Source organism: Sinohyriopsis cumingii, chromosome 2 (assembly GCF_028554795.1).
Source record: "Sinohyriopsis cumingii isolate HCF-2022 chromosome 2, ASM2855479v2, whole genome shotgun sequence".
Lineage (NCBI taxonomy): Eukaryota > Metazoa > Mollusca > Bivalvia > Unionida > Unionidae > Sinohyriopsis > Sinohyriopsis cumingii.
Window position 1 is genome coordinate 156,988,267 of NC_142962.1, and position 22,825 is coordinate 157,011,091.

Here is a 22,825-nt window from a genome sequence, read left to right on the forward strand (position 1 = left end):
TCTTTTGCATACCAGGGCCCAGCAAGGTGGAATGAATTGCCCACTGAACTTAGACACAAAGACACAGTGATCCCATTCAAGAGTACTCTTATAGCTCACTTTTTTTCGACTGCAAGAACAAACTTAAAGACCTAATAATGTTTCCTACCTTAAATATTTGCAGCATGTTTTTTTATGTTTTCTAATTTCATAGTGTTTGTTTTTTGTAATCATATCATTATATATGTTTCTTGCAAGTTTCTTTTGTGACTCATTCAACTCATCCCCATGGTTAATTTTATCAACTCCACTTTCATTTGTACCTATTAGATTTGTCGATTCATACATCGACAAATCTAACAAATCAAAGGCTCCGGTGTCTTCTACATGAACGTACATTGTTTTTTTTCCAACCAAATGTAGTTCCTAACGGGCTCTACTGTTTTTAGAAACACATATCGCGCAGTATGAATCTGACAATGTAAAATTAACGGAGAAAAAAGCATATAATAAAAAGGTTTTATAGCGTAATAACGTTGCTGTATTATGTTTTTAAACTACCTTATCCCTGTTAATATTCAAAACTTTCACGTTCAACAAAACTGCATTATATTCAGGAAAAATATTACTTTTCGAAATGCACAAAGTGTTTAAATGGCATTTTGTTGTTGCTCGAAGGGACTTTTTCGTCCCTTGCACCTTTGAAACAAACTCTAAATACAAAATACGATACTAGTGTTAGCTTTTCTAAGTCCTTTCGAGGCCTACGAGTTTCTTGTCGCAGGCAAATACATGCAATAGTCACAACATAAAAAGACACCATTATTAAGACACAACAATTGAGAAAATGTAACTTTAAAATGCCAAGTCTTACTTGTTTCTTCTTGATTTCAGTTATGTATAAAATTCGGTTCTTATCTTTATGAAAAAACTACATTTGTTTCTGAAACGCTTGATACATGATCGATCAAAAGATAAAATTTATTTTATAGAAGATGAAGTCACCAGACATAAGAAATTTCCACTCCTTGAGAAAAGTAGGATTTCGAAACTGGACAGGTGTTAATGATTGTAGTGGAAACAATGTTTCCTCTAATCAATGCATGACGACAAAATTTCACAACTGCACATTTACATCACAACTTCACAGTTGCCAACCAACCTCACAACAGCATGGTTTCTCCTTATTACATTTACTTAAGGTAGCGCCAGTATTTCACACCGTGAAAATATAATATACATCTCAAACAGCAAAAATACAGGGAAATACTTGACCCTAGGTCAGTCAAATCATGATTTTAAGCTTCATATCGCCTGTAACTCTACACCATATTTACCATCAAGCAGCAAGAAAATGGCGTCTTTAGATGACGGAACAGTCCCTTCTCAATTATTTTGTTGTACAATTTACTAATCTCCATCACAAATACCGCACATGGAGTCACACAATCAATCCACACAATGTTAATTTGATATCCGCTACTTGGTTCCATGCACACTTATGCGGCTCTGGTCTGAACAACATGACATCTCATCAACACTGCACTCTGTCACGTTTGCCACTAGGAATTAGCTAATTATTCAGGCTGAGGACTAGTTCCCCAATACCGATTTCCCAAATCAAACAAGCAATCACGAAAATCTGAGAATTCCTTAAAATGGAAGGCTATATACAAGTGGCGCATACTCCAAATTTATTACAATACGGTTATGTTACAACTCAGAATTTCCCACAGACTATATCATTAAGGATAGCTATGATACTGTTCACTCATTGCTACTGTACCAATAATGTCTCTAATATGTTTTAGTGAAACTGAAATTTAGAATTTACCATTACAAGCACAAACATTACCACCTCTTCATGATTTCCATATTGTTGGGAACATATTTATTAAGCCAACACGATAGCATGCAATTCGAACAATGAATTTCCATCTCACATGAATAGCAGGTAGTCATTTTCTTCTTCTTCTATCGTCATTAATGATTTTAAAGTACAATTTGATAACTGTTTTCCTGTAATCATAAAAGGGAGTAAAATCGATTTTCCAATATTATCAAATAGGACTACAGACTATTGATTTTTTGCAATACTTTAGTATGCGCACTGATATTATGGAACCACTTACAGTAACAACAGCTAAAAGAAACCGGGACAAAATGACTGAATTTAAACAGACCTCCAAGGAAGGTTCGAACCTCATGAATTTAATTTTGCAATTATTTCAGCTAGTACCTCTATTCGTGATGGACGTTATGGGAAATGCTTATGGCGTTCCAGGACTGTTTGTAGCCTGTTTATTCAGTGGAGCTTTGAGGTAAGTGGTGCTCTTCAAAACATTGAAGGTTGTTTTTGGTAAATATTTTGCTAATGATTCTTGATGCAGGTAGCATACTGGCCAACTTCAACGCCCACCCCCACCCCCACCCCATATACACCAAGTTTGCATCGAAGATAAATTTGGAATCTCTTTTGAGTACTGTATTAAAAGAGTGAAAATATTTAAATTGTTAGATTCTTTCATAAAACGACAATAGAAAGGGACACAGTTCTGAATTTACATGGCCTGATTATTAAGGCAGACAGCAATATTGGTTTGCATAACTAAGTTCTTATCCCCAGATTTATTGTTTTCTATTTTCACAGAAAGTTGCTTAATAGTGTTTTCTAATGCATCACCAACAATAACCGAGACTTACTGAGTTAGTGTTTGTGTGTGTGTGTGTGTGTGTGTGTGTGTGTGTGTGATTAAGATTTGTAACGTAGCTTTAACAATTTGTCAGTTATAACGCTACGATGTCTGCAGTGTGACAGTTTATAGTGATGTCTAGCACCGTGGCATCATGCTGCAGACATGTAGCATGATGTCTCAACCAGTCGCATTATCCTGACACCAGGCTGACTAGTCCTACCACTAATCTCTTAATGCTGAATGCCAAGCGAGGCTACTGTTAGTGCCATTTTTGTAAGTCTTCAGTATGACTCGGCCGGGGTTCGAACCCACGATCTCCCGCTTCCAAGGCGGACGCTCTAACCACTAGGCCACCGGAGCAGTCACTGAGTTATTGTACATTCTCTTTATAAATGCCTTAGAAAAAAATCTCCCGAATGATAGACATCAGGGTTACATTCAGATTAACACTACTGTCTCTGCTCGCTTATAAGATCAAACCGAATGCAAACAAAATAGACCCCGATCTGCCGTCGCATCATGCGCCGGTAGATCAGTGTCTGTCTTGTTTGTTCTACTGACTGTTGTATAGACCCATATCTGCCTTCGCTTCATGGTAACGGTAACCGAATTAAAGACATTCATTAATAGTATTCTTTATTTATAGGGCGAGGTACTTTCTGGTGGAGCATTTCGAAGAAATAAACTGATCTTACATCTATCATTGCCGCTCTTGCAGTACAGTATCATCTGGCCTTAATGTAGTCGCGGCCTGTGTGTTACAATATGGTTACATATTCACTTTCGTACAATAAAATATTATTTGGCATTAATTTATTCGTGTGTTACAAGATGTTGTCACATACCCTTTCTTTCCGTTCGATATCATCTGGCTGCGCTTTACCAGATCTTGTCACATTCGCTTTATTACAGTATAGTCTCATCTGGCCTTAATTCCATAGCGGCCTGCGTATCACCAGATAATGCCATATTCCATTTCTTTCAGTACAATATCATCTGGCCTTAATTCCATAGCGGCCTGCGTATCACCAGATATTTTCATATTCCATTTCTTTCAGTACAATATCATCTGGCCTTAATTCCATTGCGGCTTGTGTGTTAGAAGATGTTATCAAGGCCTACTTCTACAAAGATATGTCAGAGGAGAGGGCAACGAACGTGTCCAAAATAATAGGTGAGATTTAAGCCCTTTAAACTTCGATTTCAGTTGAGAATTCATCTGGCACTCTATCTTGTCTTTGGTAGCTGATTCATACATTGGTGTCGTTCTGTTGGTAAAGGCAACTGGAAGGTGGATAGATTGGCCAATGATTGGATATAGGGTTCAATTCAGGACTTTTATTTATCCAAGTTTTTAAATCACCCTCGCTATGTCCTGGAAGCGTAGGACACTTGAATCGATAGCCTACCTGCTAAATTTCAACTGTTCTTAGGATTAGGCGTGGGTCAGTGGGTAGCGTATAAGACTCGCGACAAAAAATGCACAGGTTCAATTCCTGTCACATCATTAGCTTCGGCCGTCGTGGCATATCACTGTGCAAGGCACTTCAGTGTGGCTTGGCACGATATAACCATTAATTTCGTCGAGTTCGTGTCATGCGCACATCAGTTTAGCAAGTGAAAACTTAAGTTTCAACTGAAGTCGATGTAATCGTTATTCCACTGCACCTTTTCTAAAGTCATAATAAACTTCATAGTTTGCAGTTCCCGTCATTCTAGCTGAAAAGGTACCGACATTTAAAAGATAATCGATTTTGGCACACTTATTATTCTTAAGGAAGCCAAAAGTTCATTATTTTAAATAACTATAGTTTAGAGGGATGGCAGAGCCCTGGTTACACAGCTACCATAGTATTTTAGTTATACATACACGATCAGCAATTTTTAGAATTTAGCTGATTTTAAAAATTGTTCGGAAATGGAAAACGTACATTTTCCAACAGTTGTTACGAGTGTGCAGAAAAGTGGGCATTAAACATTTTGTCTTGACATATTACGTACATTATCTTTGTTCATTTTGTCTCCTGTAATTTGCTACTTATTTTGTTTGTTTACAGCTGCAGTATTTGGTCTCATATGCATTGGATTGACATACGTTGCATCTCTTCTAGGGGGTGTTCTTCAGGTTTGTTGTTCTTTATCTGTAATTGATGGTTCGTATCATCGCTAAACCATGGCGGGTTGACCACTGCTATCTGTCTCAGTGTAAAGCACTTTTCTCGGCACGTTAAATACTTTTATGTTTAGATGTACCGTTAAATACAAACCAATCAGTTAATCAGTCTTTGTTTATAATGCTTCCATTTGTATTATGTGCAAAGAGCTAGGGGTAGGTTTATGTTATCTCAATACGCTTCCATTTCGTCAAAAGCAATCTCAGAGTATTTGGGAGAACAATAAATCCAGGATTCTGAAAACTGCAGAGTATGAAACAAACTATTTCAGATCAACGTGTTGCTGTGATCTCGTATAGTGACAAATATAGATAGTGTTACAACATTAACACACATATTTAAAATTGTGGATTGTACCTGACAAAGGATGGTAAACGTTAATGTGCGTGTAACTAGTACTAAATTTGCGCTGTTTATTCACGTGCAGATATATTTTCTAAATAATCTTGCAAATGTTCCGGAATATAACTTCTCTAATCTTAAATCAATAAAACACATTATAATCTACTTTCATAGGTGTGAATTCGTATATATATATAGTTTCCAGCCGGTTTCCCACATTGAATAAACTCTCCAGTCTTTGAAAAAACATAGTCGATAACCAATACATGAAGACCCGTGGCTTCTTTTCTAATATCTCTTTGCAGTTATCTGTGGAATCCTTAAGATAATATATATATATATATATATATATATATATATATATATATATATATATTCAACTGTAACTGTCTGTCTTTCATTTCCCCGCCATGTTAATAGGTGGTGGCAGGTGGCATTTTATTAGTTACATGCTGTATATTTGTATTACCTTGTATTCGAATATATGGTTTCATGAATACTACTTTCTTCCCAAAAGTCTTTATTGAGCGAAACTGCTTTTGTATAGACAAAATTCAAACAAAATTAATTTTGCACAGAGAAAACCCTTGCAACAGGGACTTAATTTGGTTTGATTTTTTAGGCATAGTTCGGATTGTTTTGATATCGAACTCTTCCTCGTTACTAAAATTTGTCTTATTCGCTCAATGCTTAACTGCTCATTGTTACAGTGGACAATCATAAGTCTGAAAATGAGAAAAACTAATTTTCATAAAATCAACATTATTTCTGAAACCATAAATATTGTTATATGATATCATCTAAAAGGAAAGAATTAATATTTTGAATTTACTATATCTTCATTTCTAATATATGCCATCATAACCTTGTACTTATGGTGAAACAGATATATGATATAAAATATTCCAACGGGGCGCTGGCTGTTAGCCAGTAAGACTCGGAGGATTTTTTAATTATTTTAACTGAAATAAAATATAAGGTTCCAATTATTGGCACGATTTACACCAGAATTTGTTCTCCGCCAATAATTACTGACGTTACTGACTGTCTGTTGAGTAGCCGTACAGTTGCAATTTGTGCTATGACTGAAATACACCGTAGTGGTTGCAATGAATGACACCATTCAGTTGCAAGTAATGGTTGAACTATGTGACAAGTAGAACTTTTGGGAAACTTGAAATCGCTACATTGAATTATTTGGAATAATTTCTTTTTTTTTAATCAAACGAAAATTGAATTCACCTTCTTTCAGCCTGCAAACATTTTACTTTTAATCAGGTTAATGTAGCCATTATTGTGCTTACGTAACTTTAGACAATAACAGAACAAACATAGTATTTGACCTCCTCTCTACGATGTTTAAATAGCAATCTTTCTTTGAATTGACCACTTTTTGGTTGATTAGCATTGTCATCTCTTAACCAGTCAATTAGTTATTCTCCATCAAGGCCGCTTAGTCTGAAAAAGCTATAATAAATGCTATTAAACGTGGCATATAAAGCTACTGAATCCATATTGTATCAACAAACCCATACACATTACTATCAGCGACGGGGTGTATGGAACAGTTTCTATGGGTTACACTGGTCAACAGTGAAATCATTACTGACTTGAAAAGGCCCTAATCTGTAGTATTTTGGTGTGCCGAACACGAATATAACCGTGAAAAATTTGTATTGGCTCTCGTTTTGAAGATATTCATATACCTCATTTTCTATGTTTCACTGTGTAAATTTCTCCAGTAGGACTGCAGCAACATCCGGAATAATGATGTAACATTGCATAATACCATCATGCTCACATCATCCACAGTTGATTGCATCATTTTCTGATGCAATGCAATACTAATGCCATGCGGCTGCTGAAGTAAGTTGACGTCAGCAGTGTACTATACATGTGTAGGCCTATTATACTAATGCCAGGCGGCTGCTGAAGCTGACGTAAGCAGTGTACTATATAAAGCCCAATCAGATAGGTTCAGCATTTAAAATATTTTAGACGTTGTGCGAGACAGTTCAAGCTACTGTTACATAAAACTTATTATTTTATCCATTTACGTACAATAAAGAACAGTAATGCCTCGAAAGTGTGTTAATACCGCGGACAATTTTTGCTATATTTGTGGGGAAGTGACATTTGCCAACCAGAAGAAAAGTATCAATTCTCAAGTGAAGAAAGCATATCATCTTTACTTCGGATGCAAGGTTGGTGACCAAGACAAGCCTTGGGCTCCGCATATATGCTGTGCTACATGTACAACACAGCTTTCACAGTGGTTGAATTGCAAAAGGTCATCAATGCCGTTTGCAGTCCCAATGGTGTGGAGAGAGCCAAGCAACCACCTAAATGACTGTTACTTCTGCTTGGTTCCTCCTCTTTCCGGCGGAATAACGAAGCGAAAGAAGTCGAGAATAGTCTACCCAAACATTCCGTCTGCATTGAGACCACTTCCACATGGTGAGGGACTTCCTATTCCAGAACCTCCAGCAGAATATTCTCTTGATTCATCTGACGAAGACAAAGGTGAGTCGACCTGTTCTTCTCCTGGTCCATCAGCATGCAGTGATCCAGATTTTCACTGTGGTGCATCATCAACCCCACACAGAATAACACAGGAAGAACTAAATGACCTGATTCGTGATTTGGACTTATCAAAGAACAAGGCAGAATTGCTAGGATCAAGACTCCAACAATGGAATCTTCTAGAAGAAGATGTCACAATTACTGCATATCGAAAGCGCCACCAGCAATTGGAGCCTTTCTTCAGAAAGGAAAGTAATCTGATATTCTGTTCCGATATTGAGGGCCTCATGAATGCTTTAAAAATCACTCATGACCCACAAGAATGGAGACTATTTGTGGACTCTTCGAAACTGAGTCTCAAGGCTGTGCTTTTGCACAATGGAAACATTCTTCCATCTATTCCAGTAGCGTATGCTGTCTACATGAAAGAGACATACGATAACTTAAGGCAGCTACTGAATTCCATTGAGTATAACAAGTACAGCTGGCACCTCTGTGGTGATTTGAAGGTAGTTGCCCTTTTAATGGGACTGCAGCAAGGATATACAACATACATGTGTTTCTTATGCGAGTGGGATAGCCGAGCAAGGGAAATGCACTACATGAGGAAGGAATGGACTCACAGGCAGAATGTAGCCATTGGAGAGAAGAATATCCAACACCCAGCTCTGGTTGAGGCTCAGAAAATCTTGCTACAACCCCTTCACATCAAACTAGGTTTGATGAAGAACTTCGTGAAAGCCATTGACCGGACTTTGCCAGCATTCCGATACCTGCATGAAAAATTCCCTCGACTCAGCGAAGCAAAGATTAAAGAGGGAGTTTTTGTGGGTCCTCAGATTCGAGAGCTTTTCAAAGATGACCGGTTCAACAACTTGCTGGAAGGTGACGCGAAACAAGCATGGAATGCTTTTCGCCTAGTTTCTACAAACTTCCTCGGAAATGTTAGGGCAGAAAACTATAAGGAACTAGTAGAAGACATGTTGATGAAGTATAAGAAACTTGGCTGCAATATGTCTCTAAAGATTCACTTCCTTCATTCCCATTTGGATTTCTTTCCTAGCAACTGTGGTATTGTTAGTGATGAACACGGCGAACGTTTTCATCAAGATATCGCAACAATGGAACAAAGATACCAGGGAAAATGGTCCACTACAATGCTGGCTGACTACTGCTGGACACTCCTCAGAGATGCTCCCGAACAGCTGTACAAGAGACAGGCGAAGAAATCTAAGATGTAGTCAATGACTTGATTTTTTATAGGTAGGCTATTACAGTTGACCTTTTACTATTGGAATGCATTTCGTTATGTAAACATTAATTTCTTGCAGATTACAAAAAAACTAGAGCCAATTTTGCAATTTGACTGTCATATTCGTGTTCAGCACATAAAAATTGATAAGAATTGACTAATTTTATTTCAGTAACATGACTTTTGTAAAAATTTGTTTTTAATAATTATTAAAACTCAAGTTCCTTTGTTTTATAAAAAATGAACGGAAGCAATGCTATCAAAGTCCCTAACTCAAATCATGTCGCACTCAGTGGCGAATTTTGTTTCCGGTCAAAAACGTTTGATAAATTTCAGTGATTGAAACCATATTGGTACGATACATTAAGAAGACCTAAGTCAAATTCAGTTTGCACCATCCTACAACAAATAGACCTGTCAAAGTTATTAGGACCGTTATTTTGCTTAAAACATTGACCGTCACTTCCACCATATTGGCAGTTTTATATGTGACCTTATCGACAAATTTGGTCTCTTCAGTTCATAAATGCTGTTTCTCTCATGGTGAATTGAAATACTCATGTACGCGTTGAATTTCACGCGACATATCTATTAAAAAGTATGTTTGCAGTTAAAGGAACCAACATCAAATAAAAAGTAGGTAACAACCCTAATTGTACATGAACATAGCAAAATATTAAAATTAGTTTTTAGGAGGTGAGACGTCTAAGTTTCTCAATCCTTACTTACTTTTAAGGTTTGACAATATGTACAATATTTTTAAACCAAGCACATGACGGAAGAAAGGTTTTTAGTACAAGCACATGATCAAAGTCACACAAGAATATAATTATGAACATTTAGAAACTTTGTTTGTGCCTTTCCGTGACTCACAATGATTTAAATACTTTACAAAATTCATTTTTTTTTAAAGTTTGATAGTAGGTGGCCTTTTAAGGCTGGCCATCTTTTAGGGGTTTTTTTCCAATACAGATTGATAGTGTTTTCTTCTTTATACATTTCAGGCTGCCTTGTCCTTGTTCGGGATGATCGGTGGCCCTCTTTTAGGTGTCTTCACACTGGGGATGATATTTCCGTGGGCAAATACCTACGTAAGTAAATCTTCCGTGCTTTTTATTCATTGTAAGCAGCAGTGAAACTTCGATAGCTGGACACTGGATCGATAGACTACTCGATATCGCCTGAATAACTTTTTGGGATCTGGTGTCAAGTTACAGTTACAAGAAAAATTGAAGGATCGAACAGTCAAAGAGAAAAATTCTGATACCTCTGCACTTTGAATTTACAAATTCTTTTCTTTTATTACACATATTTCAGTCATTGAGGCATCAGGATCGAAACTATATTCGACAAACTGAGACAATATATTTTAGTTTAATATGATCAGAGTGTTGAAAAACCGTGTATCTTATTTCATGCGATTAAGGGGATGTTCTGTAGAAATCTACCGTACTTTCATTTGCTATTTGTGAAATCAACCGTGGTATTTTCATATGGCATTGAGTTTTAGTCATTTCCTAATCACTCCATACAAGTATCGTATTAAATATAGTTCAATACAGACTGGAAAAAAGGAGAGGTTGAAATGATCATTTTAGAAGATATCGGATTTTTCATCATAAACTTTTTTGTCAGATTCCGACCTTACTCAAAAATATTTTGACGAACCAACAGGCTGTATTTTGACCAATCCAAAAGATCTATTCTGACCAATCAATAGGGTGGTTTGTGTATTATATATACGATTTATACTCTGTACTAATATTTACGACTCGAAATGTTGAGCAAAGTATTATGACAGAGACGTGCTTATTTTTTCCACGTTACGACAATAAGTATAAGTACCTTATAAGTATTGTCATTTTTCTTCTAGTAAGTCTCATGTCTATATGATCTAAGAAATTCTTATATTTCAATGCACAGTTTTCAGAGACCATTCAAATTATTTTATGATTCTAGATCCTAGCGCATAATTTATTTGTAACAATAGGAATTTGTACATCCTGTCTAATAGGGTGCCTATGCCGGTTTGCTGTGCAGCCTTGCCTTCATGTTCTGGATCGGGATCGGCACTCAAATAGTTAAACCTGCAATACCAAAGTCTCCCCTGGACTTGTCACAATGTAACTGGAATCTGACAACCACAGCTGCGTCTGTTACATCCCTATTCAACATAAGCAGCACCACATCATCTTCTGTGATATCCACTACGATGGAGCTTACCCATAATGCCACACTGGCTATATCTACTGTTGCTGAAGAGGAACAGTAAGTGCTTGACTTGACGAAGATTCACAGCAGCATATGATGTTTATTGATGATTCTCTAATGAAAAAACAAAACAACAACAAAATATGGCTGGAGCAAAATAATTCGTTCTCAAAACAGTTTTTATTGCTCTAGTTTTGTTAGAATGTAGGTGTGACATCAGTATAGTGTTTAGATTTTTTAAAATAATATTACGGGCTGAGAAATAAAGTTGTTCCCAAGAAAATATGAAGAAATTATCAGACATATTTCCTTTGTAAGTGTACGCCTAAACAGTTTATGTTGAGTAATTTGTACGACCGTTTCTCTTCCTCTACAGTCGTCGTGATTGACTCCTCACCCTCCTCCGTTTGTGAGAACTTTTGATGCATCTTATCCTAGTCGATCGACTTAAAATCACACCAAAGCACGATTATTAAAAGAGCGAACTGACAAAGAGAAATGAAACTTGGTCGTAATGTTTCTATTTATATGTGGCTTTATTGATTTTTACATTTTTAAAGTTATTTTACAGACCTTTTGAACCTTTGAACTTTTCGGTATTTTTAATATGTGGAAATGAATATTCGTAATACTTATTTTTTTATAAAGATTTTCTCTCTTTCTTTTTGAATGACTCTAATAATTTTATTTTTACAGAGCATAATCAAATGTGTGGATGATTTTCTTTTAGTTTTGTGTTTCATGTGCTCCCATTTGTGTCATATTTATCATTCTGCTTTTTCAATTTTATTGCGTGTAAATAGTGCCTTTTTCATAGATATCGCATAAAATATTGTATTTCTGATTTCAGCGGGCCGCTTTATACTTTATACACCTTGTCTTACATCTGGTACAGTGCTACAGCAGTGCTTACCGCAGTGGTCATAGGATTGATTGTCAGTTTTATAACAGGTATATATCGGTATTCTTCTTCCATGCTTACCTATTACTGAAGTAAAACACAGTTCACCATTTCTCAGCTCAGAAATTGAACCACGTGTACATGATAAATATTCTACCCGGTTTGACCCAGATCTTAAATAATAGTCACGCTAAAAGGCATCACTTATACGGTTTTTATACTCTCCCTCCGAGCGCCTTTACCTTTTTTGTTTCTGAACAAACAAGTTCAGCTTTTAAATCATCGTCCTTTACCAAGCTTTATTTAAGCATGGAACATTGGTTAAGATAAACGTCTTTTGACTTAGGGATCAAAAGTTGAAAGATCAAAGTCACTGTGACTGAACGAAGAAAATATTGTGTACGCACAATACTCTAGATCGAACGTGGTATATGGCTTGCTCATGGCGTACGAAAAAAGCTTATTGATTTCGGGGTCAAAAGGTCAACGGACAAGATCAACGCGGCTACAAAATATTTTAAAAAATGGTTCCTGTACAAAACTTTCAGATTTTGATCACGTGTCTTCACCAAAGATTATAGACAGCTTAAACGTTTGGAGTAAAACAAAATGTCAAACGGCTAAGTCATTGTACTTGACGGAAGAAGAATTGTACTTACGTATAAAAAAAAACAACTTTAGTTCTAGATCACATATATTGACCAATGGTTGTGGAGTGATGCACTTTAAAGAAAGAAAGAGGCCCATTAATTGTAATGTCACAAGGTTAGTAGTAAGAGTCAATATATTTGTAGTAAGAGTCAATATGTTTGTAGTAAGATTCAATAGATTAGTAGTAAGAGTCAACAGGATTCAATAGGTTAGTAGTAAGAGTCAACAGGTTAGTAGTAAGAGTCAATAGATTAGTAGTAAGAGTCAATAGGTTAGTAGTGAGAGTCAATAGGCTTGCAGTAAGAGTCAATAGGTTAGTAGTAAGAGTCAATAGGTTAGTAGTAAGAGTCAATAAGTTGATAGTAAGAGTCAATAGGTTAGTAGTGAGAGTCAATAGGCTTGCAGTAAGAGTCAATATGTTTGTAGTAAGATTCAATAGGTTAGTAGTAAGAGTCAACAGGTTAGTAGTAAGACTCAATAAATTAGTAGTAAGAGACAATAGGTTAGTTGTGAGAGTCAATAGGTTAGTAAGAGTCAATAGGTTGATAGTAAGAGTCAGTAAGTTAGTACTAAGTATAAAATGAGTCCGAGGAATCACCATCTACTCCCAGTCGTGATAAAGACGAGTTACCTACCTTGCTAAAACTCTATCTTTAGATACACAAAGGTATGCAAATTTGCTTGACCTGGCCGTAAACTCAAAAACATAATATAGTACTTATATATATATATATATATATATATATAATTCTTCTGGAATTATATCTGGACGCAACTACAAACCCTAATCATAGATTCCCAAAGACTGATATGAAACAGGAATGAAGTCGTTATTTATAAAATCCTGTATATACTAATCTCACTTGACGCAAGATACAATTTCGTTTTCTAGAGACAATCCCAGTTCTTAAACTAAACTTTTATTTAACATAAAACACGAAACATCAGGTAGGTCAAAAAACTGCCCTCACGCGCACAATATAAATTAAAAATACATAACAGATCTTCCCTGTCTATGTTGCTGTAGTAGTATTCTTTCTTTTCTGGCAGAGCTGTCTCATCATTTTTTTTTTCAAACGACGCCTTCTTTTATTTTTCGTAGCAAACGCTAAGCATACTTTCTGAAGGCGTCGGTAATATTCGTATGTTATTTTACGTCTTTTTGTCTCTGGAACACCTTCTCATATCGACTGGATCTGTTGGCCCAATTTCATGAACACCATTAGCAACAACTCTACACAATAATGGCAACAGGCTGACCTGTCCACGTGCTGATTTTGTGACGAACTGTAGATATCTGATACTGAGGCGCGAAACAAGTATTACGTAGACGACAAAATTTATGGACAATTTCTTTGTATCAAAAGTTACTTACTAGCATAAGGAACTTTGGTTAAAATGAATAACTAAATAATGGTATCGCGATGACATTTCGCCCTATGCCAAAACATAAATATACCGACTGGTTGATGACAGCTACTCTCCTATGACATTTAAAGCTACAAGCGGCCTCAAATGCTTGGAAGAGCGGCTATGAGCTACCATGTTTGATGAGTAGTTCTGGCATGGACTCAAAGGTTCCCCTAGCAATGAGTAGCAATAATATAACAAACTTAGCCATGTAAGCAAAGCAGAAAATCGCAGTCGTAACATCTGCAGGCTGCACCTAAAGCAGGACAAGACGAAATTGCAGAAATGAAACATTATTTTAGAGACCGCTTCTTTGATATGACACCACACAAGCCAAATGTTGAGAAAACATCCAAAATATTTCTTTATTAAATTCAAGGACTATGTACCTCATAAAATACCATTAATCGGGACATTTAGCGCATATGATGAGATCATCCGATAACACGTAACAGGAAGCTCCAATGCAAGTTATATGGTACTGAGATCTAATATCTCAGCTTTTTTTTCTTCATGGTGGAGTTCGAATTATATGCACATATTACAAGTGTTAATTATTTATTAGTCAGTTATATTTTAATATATTTTATTACATGCTATTGTAATGTAACATTGTATGTTCGACATTACCTTGTCCAAAATTGAGTTCATTTCTGCTTGACCCAGGTTGACATTTTTATTTTATTCATTGTAAACTACTAATACATATATAAATTATTCTCTGTGTATATGGGTTTAATATCAGGATCATTATTAATAGAGGTAAATATGTTTTCTGGTTCAAAGTTTTGGAGTTTCCTAAGTAAATTACACATAATCCAGGTTATTGGTTTGCAGACATCAGCATCATTGTAGAAGGTTATTTTCCATTAGGTAATGGTTTTATTTTAGAGAATGCTAATTGTGATCTAAGTCAAACAGAGAACTATATAATCTTGTGATTTTGATGACTTGGTCATTAGTGCTTTAACATCTAGCACTTTCAAATTATTGTATTATGTTGTTTCCAGATGGGATGAATTTTATTTTCTTCTTTTTATTGAATTCAAGTAATTTTTTTCTCTAGAAATGCAAACGTGCTTTGATAATAATCTTGGATAAAGAGGTTCACTGCAATTTATCCTGAAGTAAAACCTGGAATTATATTACTGTGATTCAACAAAAGGCTGTTGACACATCAACACTCTATTAGCTATAACAGACGCGTCATAGCCGTCAGTTTTTGATTTCTTCGGGATTTGTGTTGAGTTATTTTCAGGACTTTAAATTATTAGGACTTTTGGCTGTAATTCTTGGATTATTTTGGGATTTAATTCGCAATACCGTTTTTTTTTTTCTTTCTCATTTTCACTTTGTATTCAAGGGAATTAAATTATTTGGTTAAACTTTACAAAGCATGTTGTCTTTCACTATTTCCTGCTACTTAGTTTAAGAGAATAGACTCGTAACACAAGTTGAAAAAGATTTTTCATGGTTATAACAGTTGAAGAGTTACGTATTAAACAGAGTAAACCTTTAAGAAAATACGAAACATCCATGACAAGACGATATCACGTGAAACTGAAGATAAAACATCCATGACGAGACGATATCACGTGAAACTGAAGATAAAACATCCATGACGAGACGATATCACGTGAAACTGAAGATAAAACATCCTGCGCTACAAACAACTACATAACTTTATATTGTTAACGGTATTCATATACAGTGAACGACAGCATAGATTTCAATTATATCAGCACCAATCTTAATAAAGAACAGCGCGAAGAACTTATTATTGCGTTTCGATTGATGGTGTCACAAAAGAGCCTACTTCTTCAGAAAATCGTACAGATATTAGAAGCGCCTGTGTTTTCTTTTATCTGCAATTCCGCTAGCATTAAGCGCTCCATATTTTTCTGACACGGATACTGTCCTAAATCCATTTCTTTGAGTATTTCCGCAGTCATGATCGTAGCTCAGAGTGCCTTCAGAATGGTTGATCAAGATCGTCAAAAGAAATAGGCTACGTGGAAGTACGCTAACATGATATACGACAAAAAGAAAAACTCGGGTCATGACCTGCTTGAATGGCAGATTTAGTCAAAGAATTCAGAATAATAGATATCATCGTGCTAGAACTAAAGCCCATGTGTGTTAGCAAATATGAGAACATTTATGCAAAAGGCATACCAGACCCACAACATTCAAAATAATAGCTTTGGCACCGAAACTGAAACTGATGGTGTTTTCTAAACTATGGTGAGAAAATAAATGATACCTGAATGAAATTTTGGTTTCATCTGTACCGGTTTTGACAAAATCTTACAATGATAGCTTGCCATCAGGATGATTGTATTCTGTCCCTAGATCTTGCTACGTTTATGACTATCTCCGCGTAAAACTCAAACTTGTACGCGCCATTCAAAGATTTTATTTCTTGTACTATCCAACTGGCGTCTTCTACACATCAGGTTATGTGAAGTTTTACTTTAGCGTTGTATGGGCGCTCGTATCCATTACTCGTTCTGAGTCGAAGTTATACATCATGTTTCTATGGGTTTTTTGTCACTAATGCAGATACAATTTATCCCCATTTTGATATGGCACTTCTGACGGTTTTGTCATAACCTGATACGCGAGAAAAATAATGTAGGTATTTTTGAACATTTTCCATGGCAAGAAGGCATGATGCTTTCCTACAGGATACTTCTTGGCGATATCCTCTCTCGCAGAAGAAATACAATCAAGCTGTTATCCAATGTTTAACACGGCCGTATGCTGTATGCAACAATGACAATTCGGCTACGATAGATTCGCCCAAGTCAAAAACATCATCCTAGTCGACAAAGAATTGCATGGTGGCTATCACTAGAGGATTCTTCTAATATCCGTCATGATTTCTGTTGTGAAATACATGTCCTGCTTCGGATAGAATCTAAATTGGCTTAGCGAACACTTGAGAAAAATTGTATCTAGAATCAATTCGTAATGAGGCTATGACATAAACGTCTGAAACGGATACAACTTGTATCAAATAAAAATCAGTCAGCATGCTGACATCTCTTATAAAGGGGCACTTCAACTGTAGGAGCGAAATTATAAAGCAGTCTATGATATAACCCTCTCGAATATATCTAAAGTCGTCTATAATTTTGATGTAGATGTTATTTCCTATGACTTACTCGCCTGTAATGATCTCCATCTGTTTTCTGATGATTGGCTTCAATAACTTTCTTCAGAGACATGGAAAGGGTACGTGATCGTGCCGCTTGCCAAGCTTTTGAGTGGGTACGTTTTAGGCGATGCAAATGGACAAACATTAAGACATGTGGCTAACTGTTATTGTCATAATCGAGTACAATTCTGCTGACTTCGGTTTCAGTGTATGCACTTCGACAAAATGTTCCAATATGGCGTTAAAATCCATTGTATCTACTATTGTGACTGCTCATTTCAAATATCGTAGTGGATGAAAGTATTCGGCAGCATTAATAAGATAGTTCCGATTAGGCCATATGTGCAACTAACATGAATGTTGCAAAGGAAGTCTCGGACCTTGTGCTAGCCCTGCTAAATATTTTAGTTCCTTGGAATCACTGATCAACCTGCATCCGGTCGCAAGTGTGGCGTCGAAGATGGGTTCATACTTATTTAAATATTTCTGCTTGCGCAAACCATCTAACTTCCTGCGACCTCTGGGACCTCTGGGACCGTGTTTATATCGGAAGTTAGGCCGTGCCTTCTTACTGTTTTAGGATCCAGAAACGGACCTACAATCTCAATGTTAGTCAGCTATCCACAGCTATATGTGTGTGTGTGTGTGTGTGTGTGTGATATGGGTTTCTAACGTAGGTTAAATAATTCTAATCAAATCGCTACGATGCCTGCATTGTGGCACTTTAAAGTGATGTCTAAAACTGAGGCATCTTGCTACAGGCACATAGCGTCATGTCCCATCCAGTCACATTATCCTGACACCAGGCCGATCATTTCTAACACTAATTTCTTAATGCTGAGCGGTAAGCAAGGCATCTGCTCGTAGCATTTTCATAACTATTAGATATGACTCAGTCGGGGTTTAGACTCGCGATCTCGTACTTCCGAGGCGGACGTTTCAACCATTTAGGCACTGGAGTAGTATATCTGCTGAATTTTGTAAAGATCTTTATTTTCCTGCGTATGAATGATTATTGTTTTGCGAAGAATGATATGGTATGTACTTAAATTCTTGGATTGCATGTAGGGGTGCTGTGGTTTCTACAGATGGATTGCCATTACTTCGGTACTGATATTGGTGATCTGTAGAAGCTGAAATCCTTGAATATTGATATCGCACGAATTTTCTATACGTGGAGTACTTGCATTCACTCATATCATCCTAATTTGTGATACAATTTCAAACTTCTAAATCGGCGATACAATTTCAAACATATTAGGAAACATATCTTTGCATAGTATTAAATACCGTGTACAAAAATTGTTTTACATTACAGGTCCGACCAAACCTAGCGAAATAAACCCCAGGGTGATGGCCCCACTGTTTGATATTATGTTTCCCTACCTGCCAGAGAAGATTTTGAAACCTTTGAGGTTTGGCGTCCGATATGACTTGGTAAGAATGTATAATGCTTTGTATGTACACAGGAAGTACAGTATTGTAGAGAGAGTAGCAAGTACACTCATGTCAATAAGTGTTCATGATGTTAATCACATATAAAAAGGATCTTATAAATAGATAACATTAGTACCAGCTACATACATAAATGAGTCTTAATTGAAACATTTGTGAAAATATTTCTCCAGCGAAGCTGTGCTAGATTGTTTGCAATTATTGTGAATAGACCGTTGCAACGACTGGCAAAGTTTAGTCCATTCGAAGTATTTAGCAATGAAACGAACAAAGACTACATATAATTGTGCCTTTAATTTTAATTGAATGTCTAATATACAAAAGATTCCAGAATCAGCTGAAATATTACCTATATGAAAATGAATCATTCTAGATAAGCGTATGAAAAATATAAAGTGTTCTTTTACTAAACCCCAGTGGTCTTTTTCATGTTAATACTAAAACTATTTCAAATAAGTAGACTTTGACTGGGGTCTAACTTCAAACTTTTAAAACCGGCCTGAAAACATTGTTGCGACTTAGAAAGTTTTATTGTGTGGTGTTATTATTTCAGCATGTATACAGAAAAAGAAAAAGAAAAATTTCTTTATATAACTGTTTCTTAAGTAACGTGTTAGTGGTCTGTATGCAATGGCCTTATGATTCGATGGTTTTTAAACTATTGCTGAAATTTTGATGGTTGATAAATTTTATATCTCTGGTACTAACTAAATTCATTGCAATAAAATCTGTCTTTAATTAATAATCAAGAGACCACAACAATTTTCCTTTATGGAAATTTGTCTTATAAATAAAGTTTGTAAGTATAAAGGAAACGAAAATGAAGACTAACAAACGCTTTACATTACTATTGTATACGAAGGTACCTGTCTTCCTTTGGCAGTAATATTACTCGTATAGCTATAATCTATTTCTGAACGTAAAACAAAGAATGGAACTGCATTCACTGGCGCCTACTAAGATAGGTATAGCCTTTGTACTGTTTTCCCCATTTCAGTTGACATCACATTCAAACCAACACCATCTTTAAGCAGCAACAACTATAATATTTAATTGAAAAAGACCCAGTTGGTATAAACACTGAAACATGCCAATTTTTTGCTATCAGTCATGATTACTGAGAAAAGCCACAGTAAGCGCCCTAGGAGAGTCGCCATTGACCTAAGCAGCCGTTGTTACGCTTAATCCGAAAGGGATGTAGAAATATATATTGATCATTTTAATATTTTTGTGTATACGTTTTCAGATTAAACATCTTGAATCTGATGTTGTCCATACAGCAAAAGAATTGGAAACGAAAGAGATAGACAACTTTTTTGATATAGAAGTCGCCGAAAGAGAGCTATCTGCATCGAACCATAAAATGAATGCCAATAATGGGATCAGGATCACCGAGAAACACAATAAGTATGATGATGATAATGGTGATAGTAGTAGCTCTGGCATCGGAAGTTCTAATGGAACCAATGCTAGTACTTCGGCATCTTCTACAAATATTACAAATGAAAAGGAAATGTTTACGAAATTATGATGGACGTGTGTAAGGTTGGCCAAGGTTGTCGTGTTTTGGGGGTTATATTTCGTAGAATTTCTTTCTACCTTCCCTTTGTGCTAGATTGTCTTCATTTTGTTCATTATTTTGTAAAAGAAAACGAGAGAAGTTATTAATAGCTTGGACATGTGGTTTCAAATAGTAAATATATTTTTCTTATTACATCTATTAGACAGATTTTACATGTTTAAAGAAAATAAAAATAAAAATATTTTCTTATTCCTAGCAGACATCGCTCTGTATCGACCCTAAAAGGTTTGTATATTTATACGATGCAGGCCACCAATATATGTATATATATATATATATATATATATATATATATATATATATATATATATATATATATATATATATATATATATATATATATATATATAGTTTAAAATGTTCAGCGATTTAACCTTTTGATGTCGACAAGGCATATCGTGCTTGAATTATTTTTTAGGCTTCATCCAGGTTCTTTCTCTTCTGAAATAAACTCCGTAATAAGATTGTTCGCAAGTACATGATTTAGCATGAAAATAATTATAAGCCGATATTACACATTTTTCTTGGGAAATGTTCCACTAAACGTGACATCCCAAGCAACCGTGTTGCCTACATTGGAACTATATTTTAATGAAACAGTTATATATATCTATTGTCTACTTACTTTCCAGTATATCTGAACCTAAATCGGCCAGATTTATAAAGAAAGTTCCTTATAACAGATGTACCCATATTATGTCTCGAGTGGCTCGTATATCGACACCGTGGCGTCTATATGAACTAGGTGTAATATTTTTTTTTATCAGGGACTAGCCAATTCCAATCATATTTGATATGAATGTTTCTCAGGACAGGAAATGACAAGAAAGTATGTCAAGATTACCTCCTTGCAAGGTTATGACTTTTGTCATGTTCATCGAGGCTTTAAACCTCTGATACTCTTATCTCGACCATAAGTTGCATTCTAAGTATGATGTGACTTCCATAGAAATCCAATATATTTTCGACTACTTTTCAAGAATGGCTGAGAAATGTATGGTCTAGCTTAATATTACGCAAAACATGTTTTTCCAAATCTTTCTCTGTTGTGGCCTGCATATCAATATGGCATTCTTTTAGGATATAGTTGATTACATGCTCTACCAATATTTTGTCTGTAATTGCTGCTCTAAGATGATTTGTCTTGATTGCAACCAAATGCAGAACATTTTCAAACTTTCGCCTTTTTGTGTTGCTGACAGTATATATCAGGGCATGTTCTACCATTCGACTCTTCTGTTAAGGTCTTGTCCTTAGTAACGGATTTGAATCTATAGCAAACCAGTATTGAGCCTGCTTTTTTACTTCTCGTCATGAGAGGAAGTTCTAGATTAGTCGCGCTCAGCAGATCAGTTCCTTCAGTTGAGTCCTACAAAACATGTTTTCCTTACCAGATGCCCCGTATTATCCATAGCAACCAATACAAAAAAATCCGTTCCTGCTTCAGAAGGAAACAAATAATTACTTGTTTGCAAGTAGCAAAACGAAATAAAATAACTTGGTTTTAATTCCATTCGTTTTACCCATGATGATGAAAGGTGACACAGATATGTAATTTTTACATAAACCCAATGTACTCATATTTCTAATTATGTGTGCACAGAAATGGACCATGTGTATAATCGTTAAATAAGGGCAACAATGAAAACACATCTGTATCTACAGATGGATGCTTCCTCTCAGCACTTCTAGAAATATTATTTCCTACTGCATTGATTAAAAGCGATTCTAGGTACCATCAGGTACCCTGTTTGATTCCCATATAAATAAATTCAGGTATGCAGAATAATTCAACTCTTTCAGTTGTTCAAATATAATTGCGTTTTGTGATAAGATTTGTTGGTTTTCTATATATATGTATACAATTGCTAATAAATTATATGAAACGTTTAAGGCAAGAATATTTTTAAACACTTTTAATTCTAAGAAAATCAGTCTTGTAGCTGCTGTCTCGATCATTTTGTTTGTTAAAATGCAGCGCAAATTGTTGATGCATGTATTATAGCAATATCTAATTTCACTGACTGCATGAGAAAGTCAAAATAACACATATATTACTTACTCAGTGACAATTGTAAAAGACGGAATTCGTAAATACTTACACTGAATAGAATATTCAGTTATCTCTAAACACGTCTTCAATTTTCTAAATGACAACAATCATATTGTCGGCTCCGATCTGGATTTAGCGAGAACCAACACTGTCTTCCAATCGATTAAACTGCACAGCCAGATTACATAAATTTTCTGAAACATTTGCAACGCATAATTATATAGGCAACGTTTTCTGCGATTTTTTCAGAAGCTGTTGATAGTTTGTGCAATAAAAGACCACTGCCCAAATTAAGACAACACTGTCATCATGGAATTGCGATTCAGTGCTTTTGCTGAATACTCGCCTTTAAGAGAAACAAAAAATTATAAATTCTAACGTATTGCATATTCTAGCTCCAAGGATGTACTCGAAAAGTGTGCATTAGAACTATTAC

At 35.7% G+C, this 22,825-nt stretch overlaps 1 protein-coding gene across 1 annotated transcript in view; it reads left to right on the plus strand.

The window, feature by feature from the left end:
* Positions 1 to 22,229, plus strand: part of LOC149806169 (sodium-coupled monocarboxylate transporter 1-like) — a 77,016-nt gene extending 54,787 nt beyond the window's left edge. Inside the window, exons 8-15 of the mRNA XM_089951082.1 lie at positions 2,212 to 2,300; positions 3,734 to 3,849; positions 4,733 to 4,800; positions 9,971 to 10,057; positions 10,981 to 11,234; positions 12,028 to 12,128; positions 18,618 to 18,736; positions 20,001 to 22,229. Coding sequence (XP_089807208.1) covers positions 2,212 to 2,300; positions 3,734 to 3,849; positions 4,733 to 4,800; positions 9,971 to 10,057; positions 10,981 to 11,234; positions 12,028 to 12,128; positions 18,618 to 18,736; positions 20,001 to 20,285 — 1,119 coding nt within the window. The 3' untranslated portion in view covers positions 20,286 to 22,229. The remainder of the gene's footprint in view (positions 1 to 2,211; positions 2,301 to 3,733; positions 3,850 to 4,732; positions 4,801 to 9,970; positions 10,058 to 10,980; positions 11,235 to 12,027; positions 12,129 to 18,617; positions 18,737 to 20,000) is intronic.
* The last annotated feature ends 596 nt before the right edge of the window (positions 22,230 to 22,825 follow it).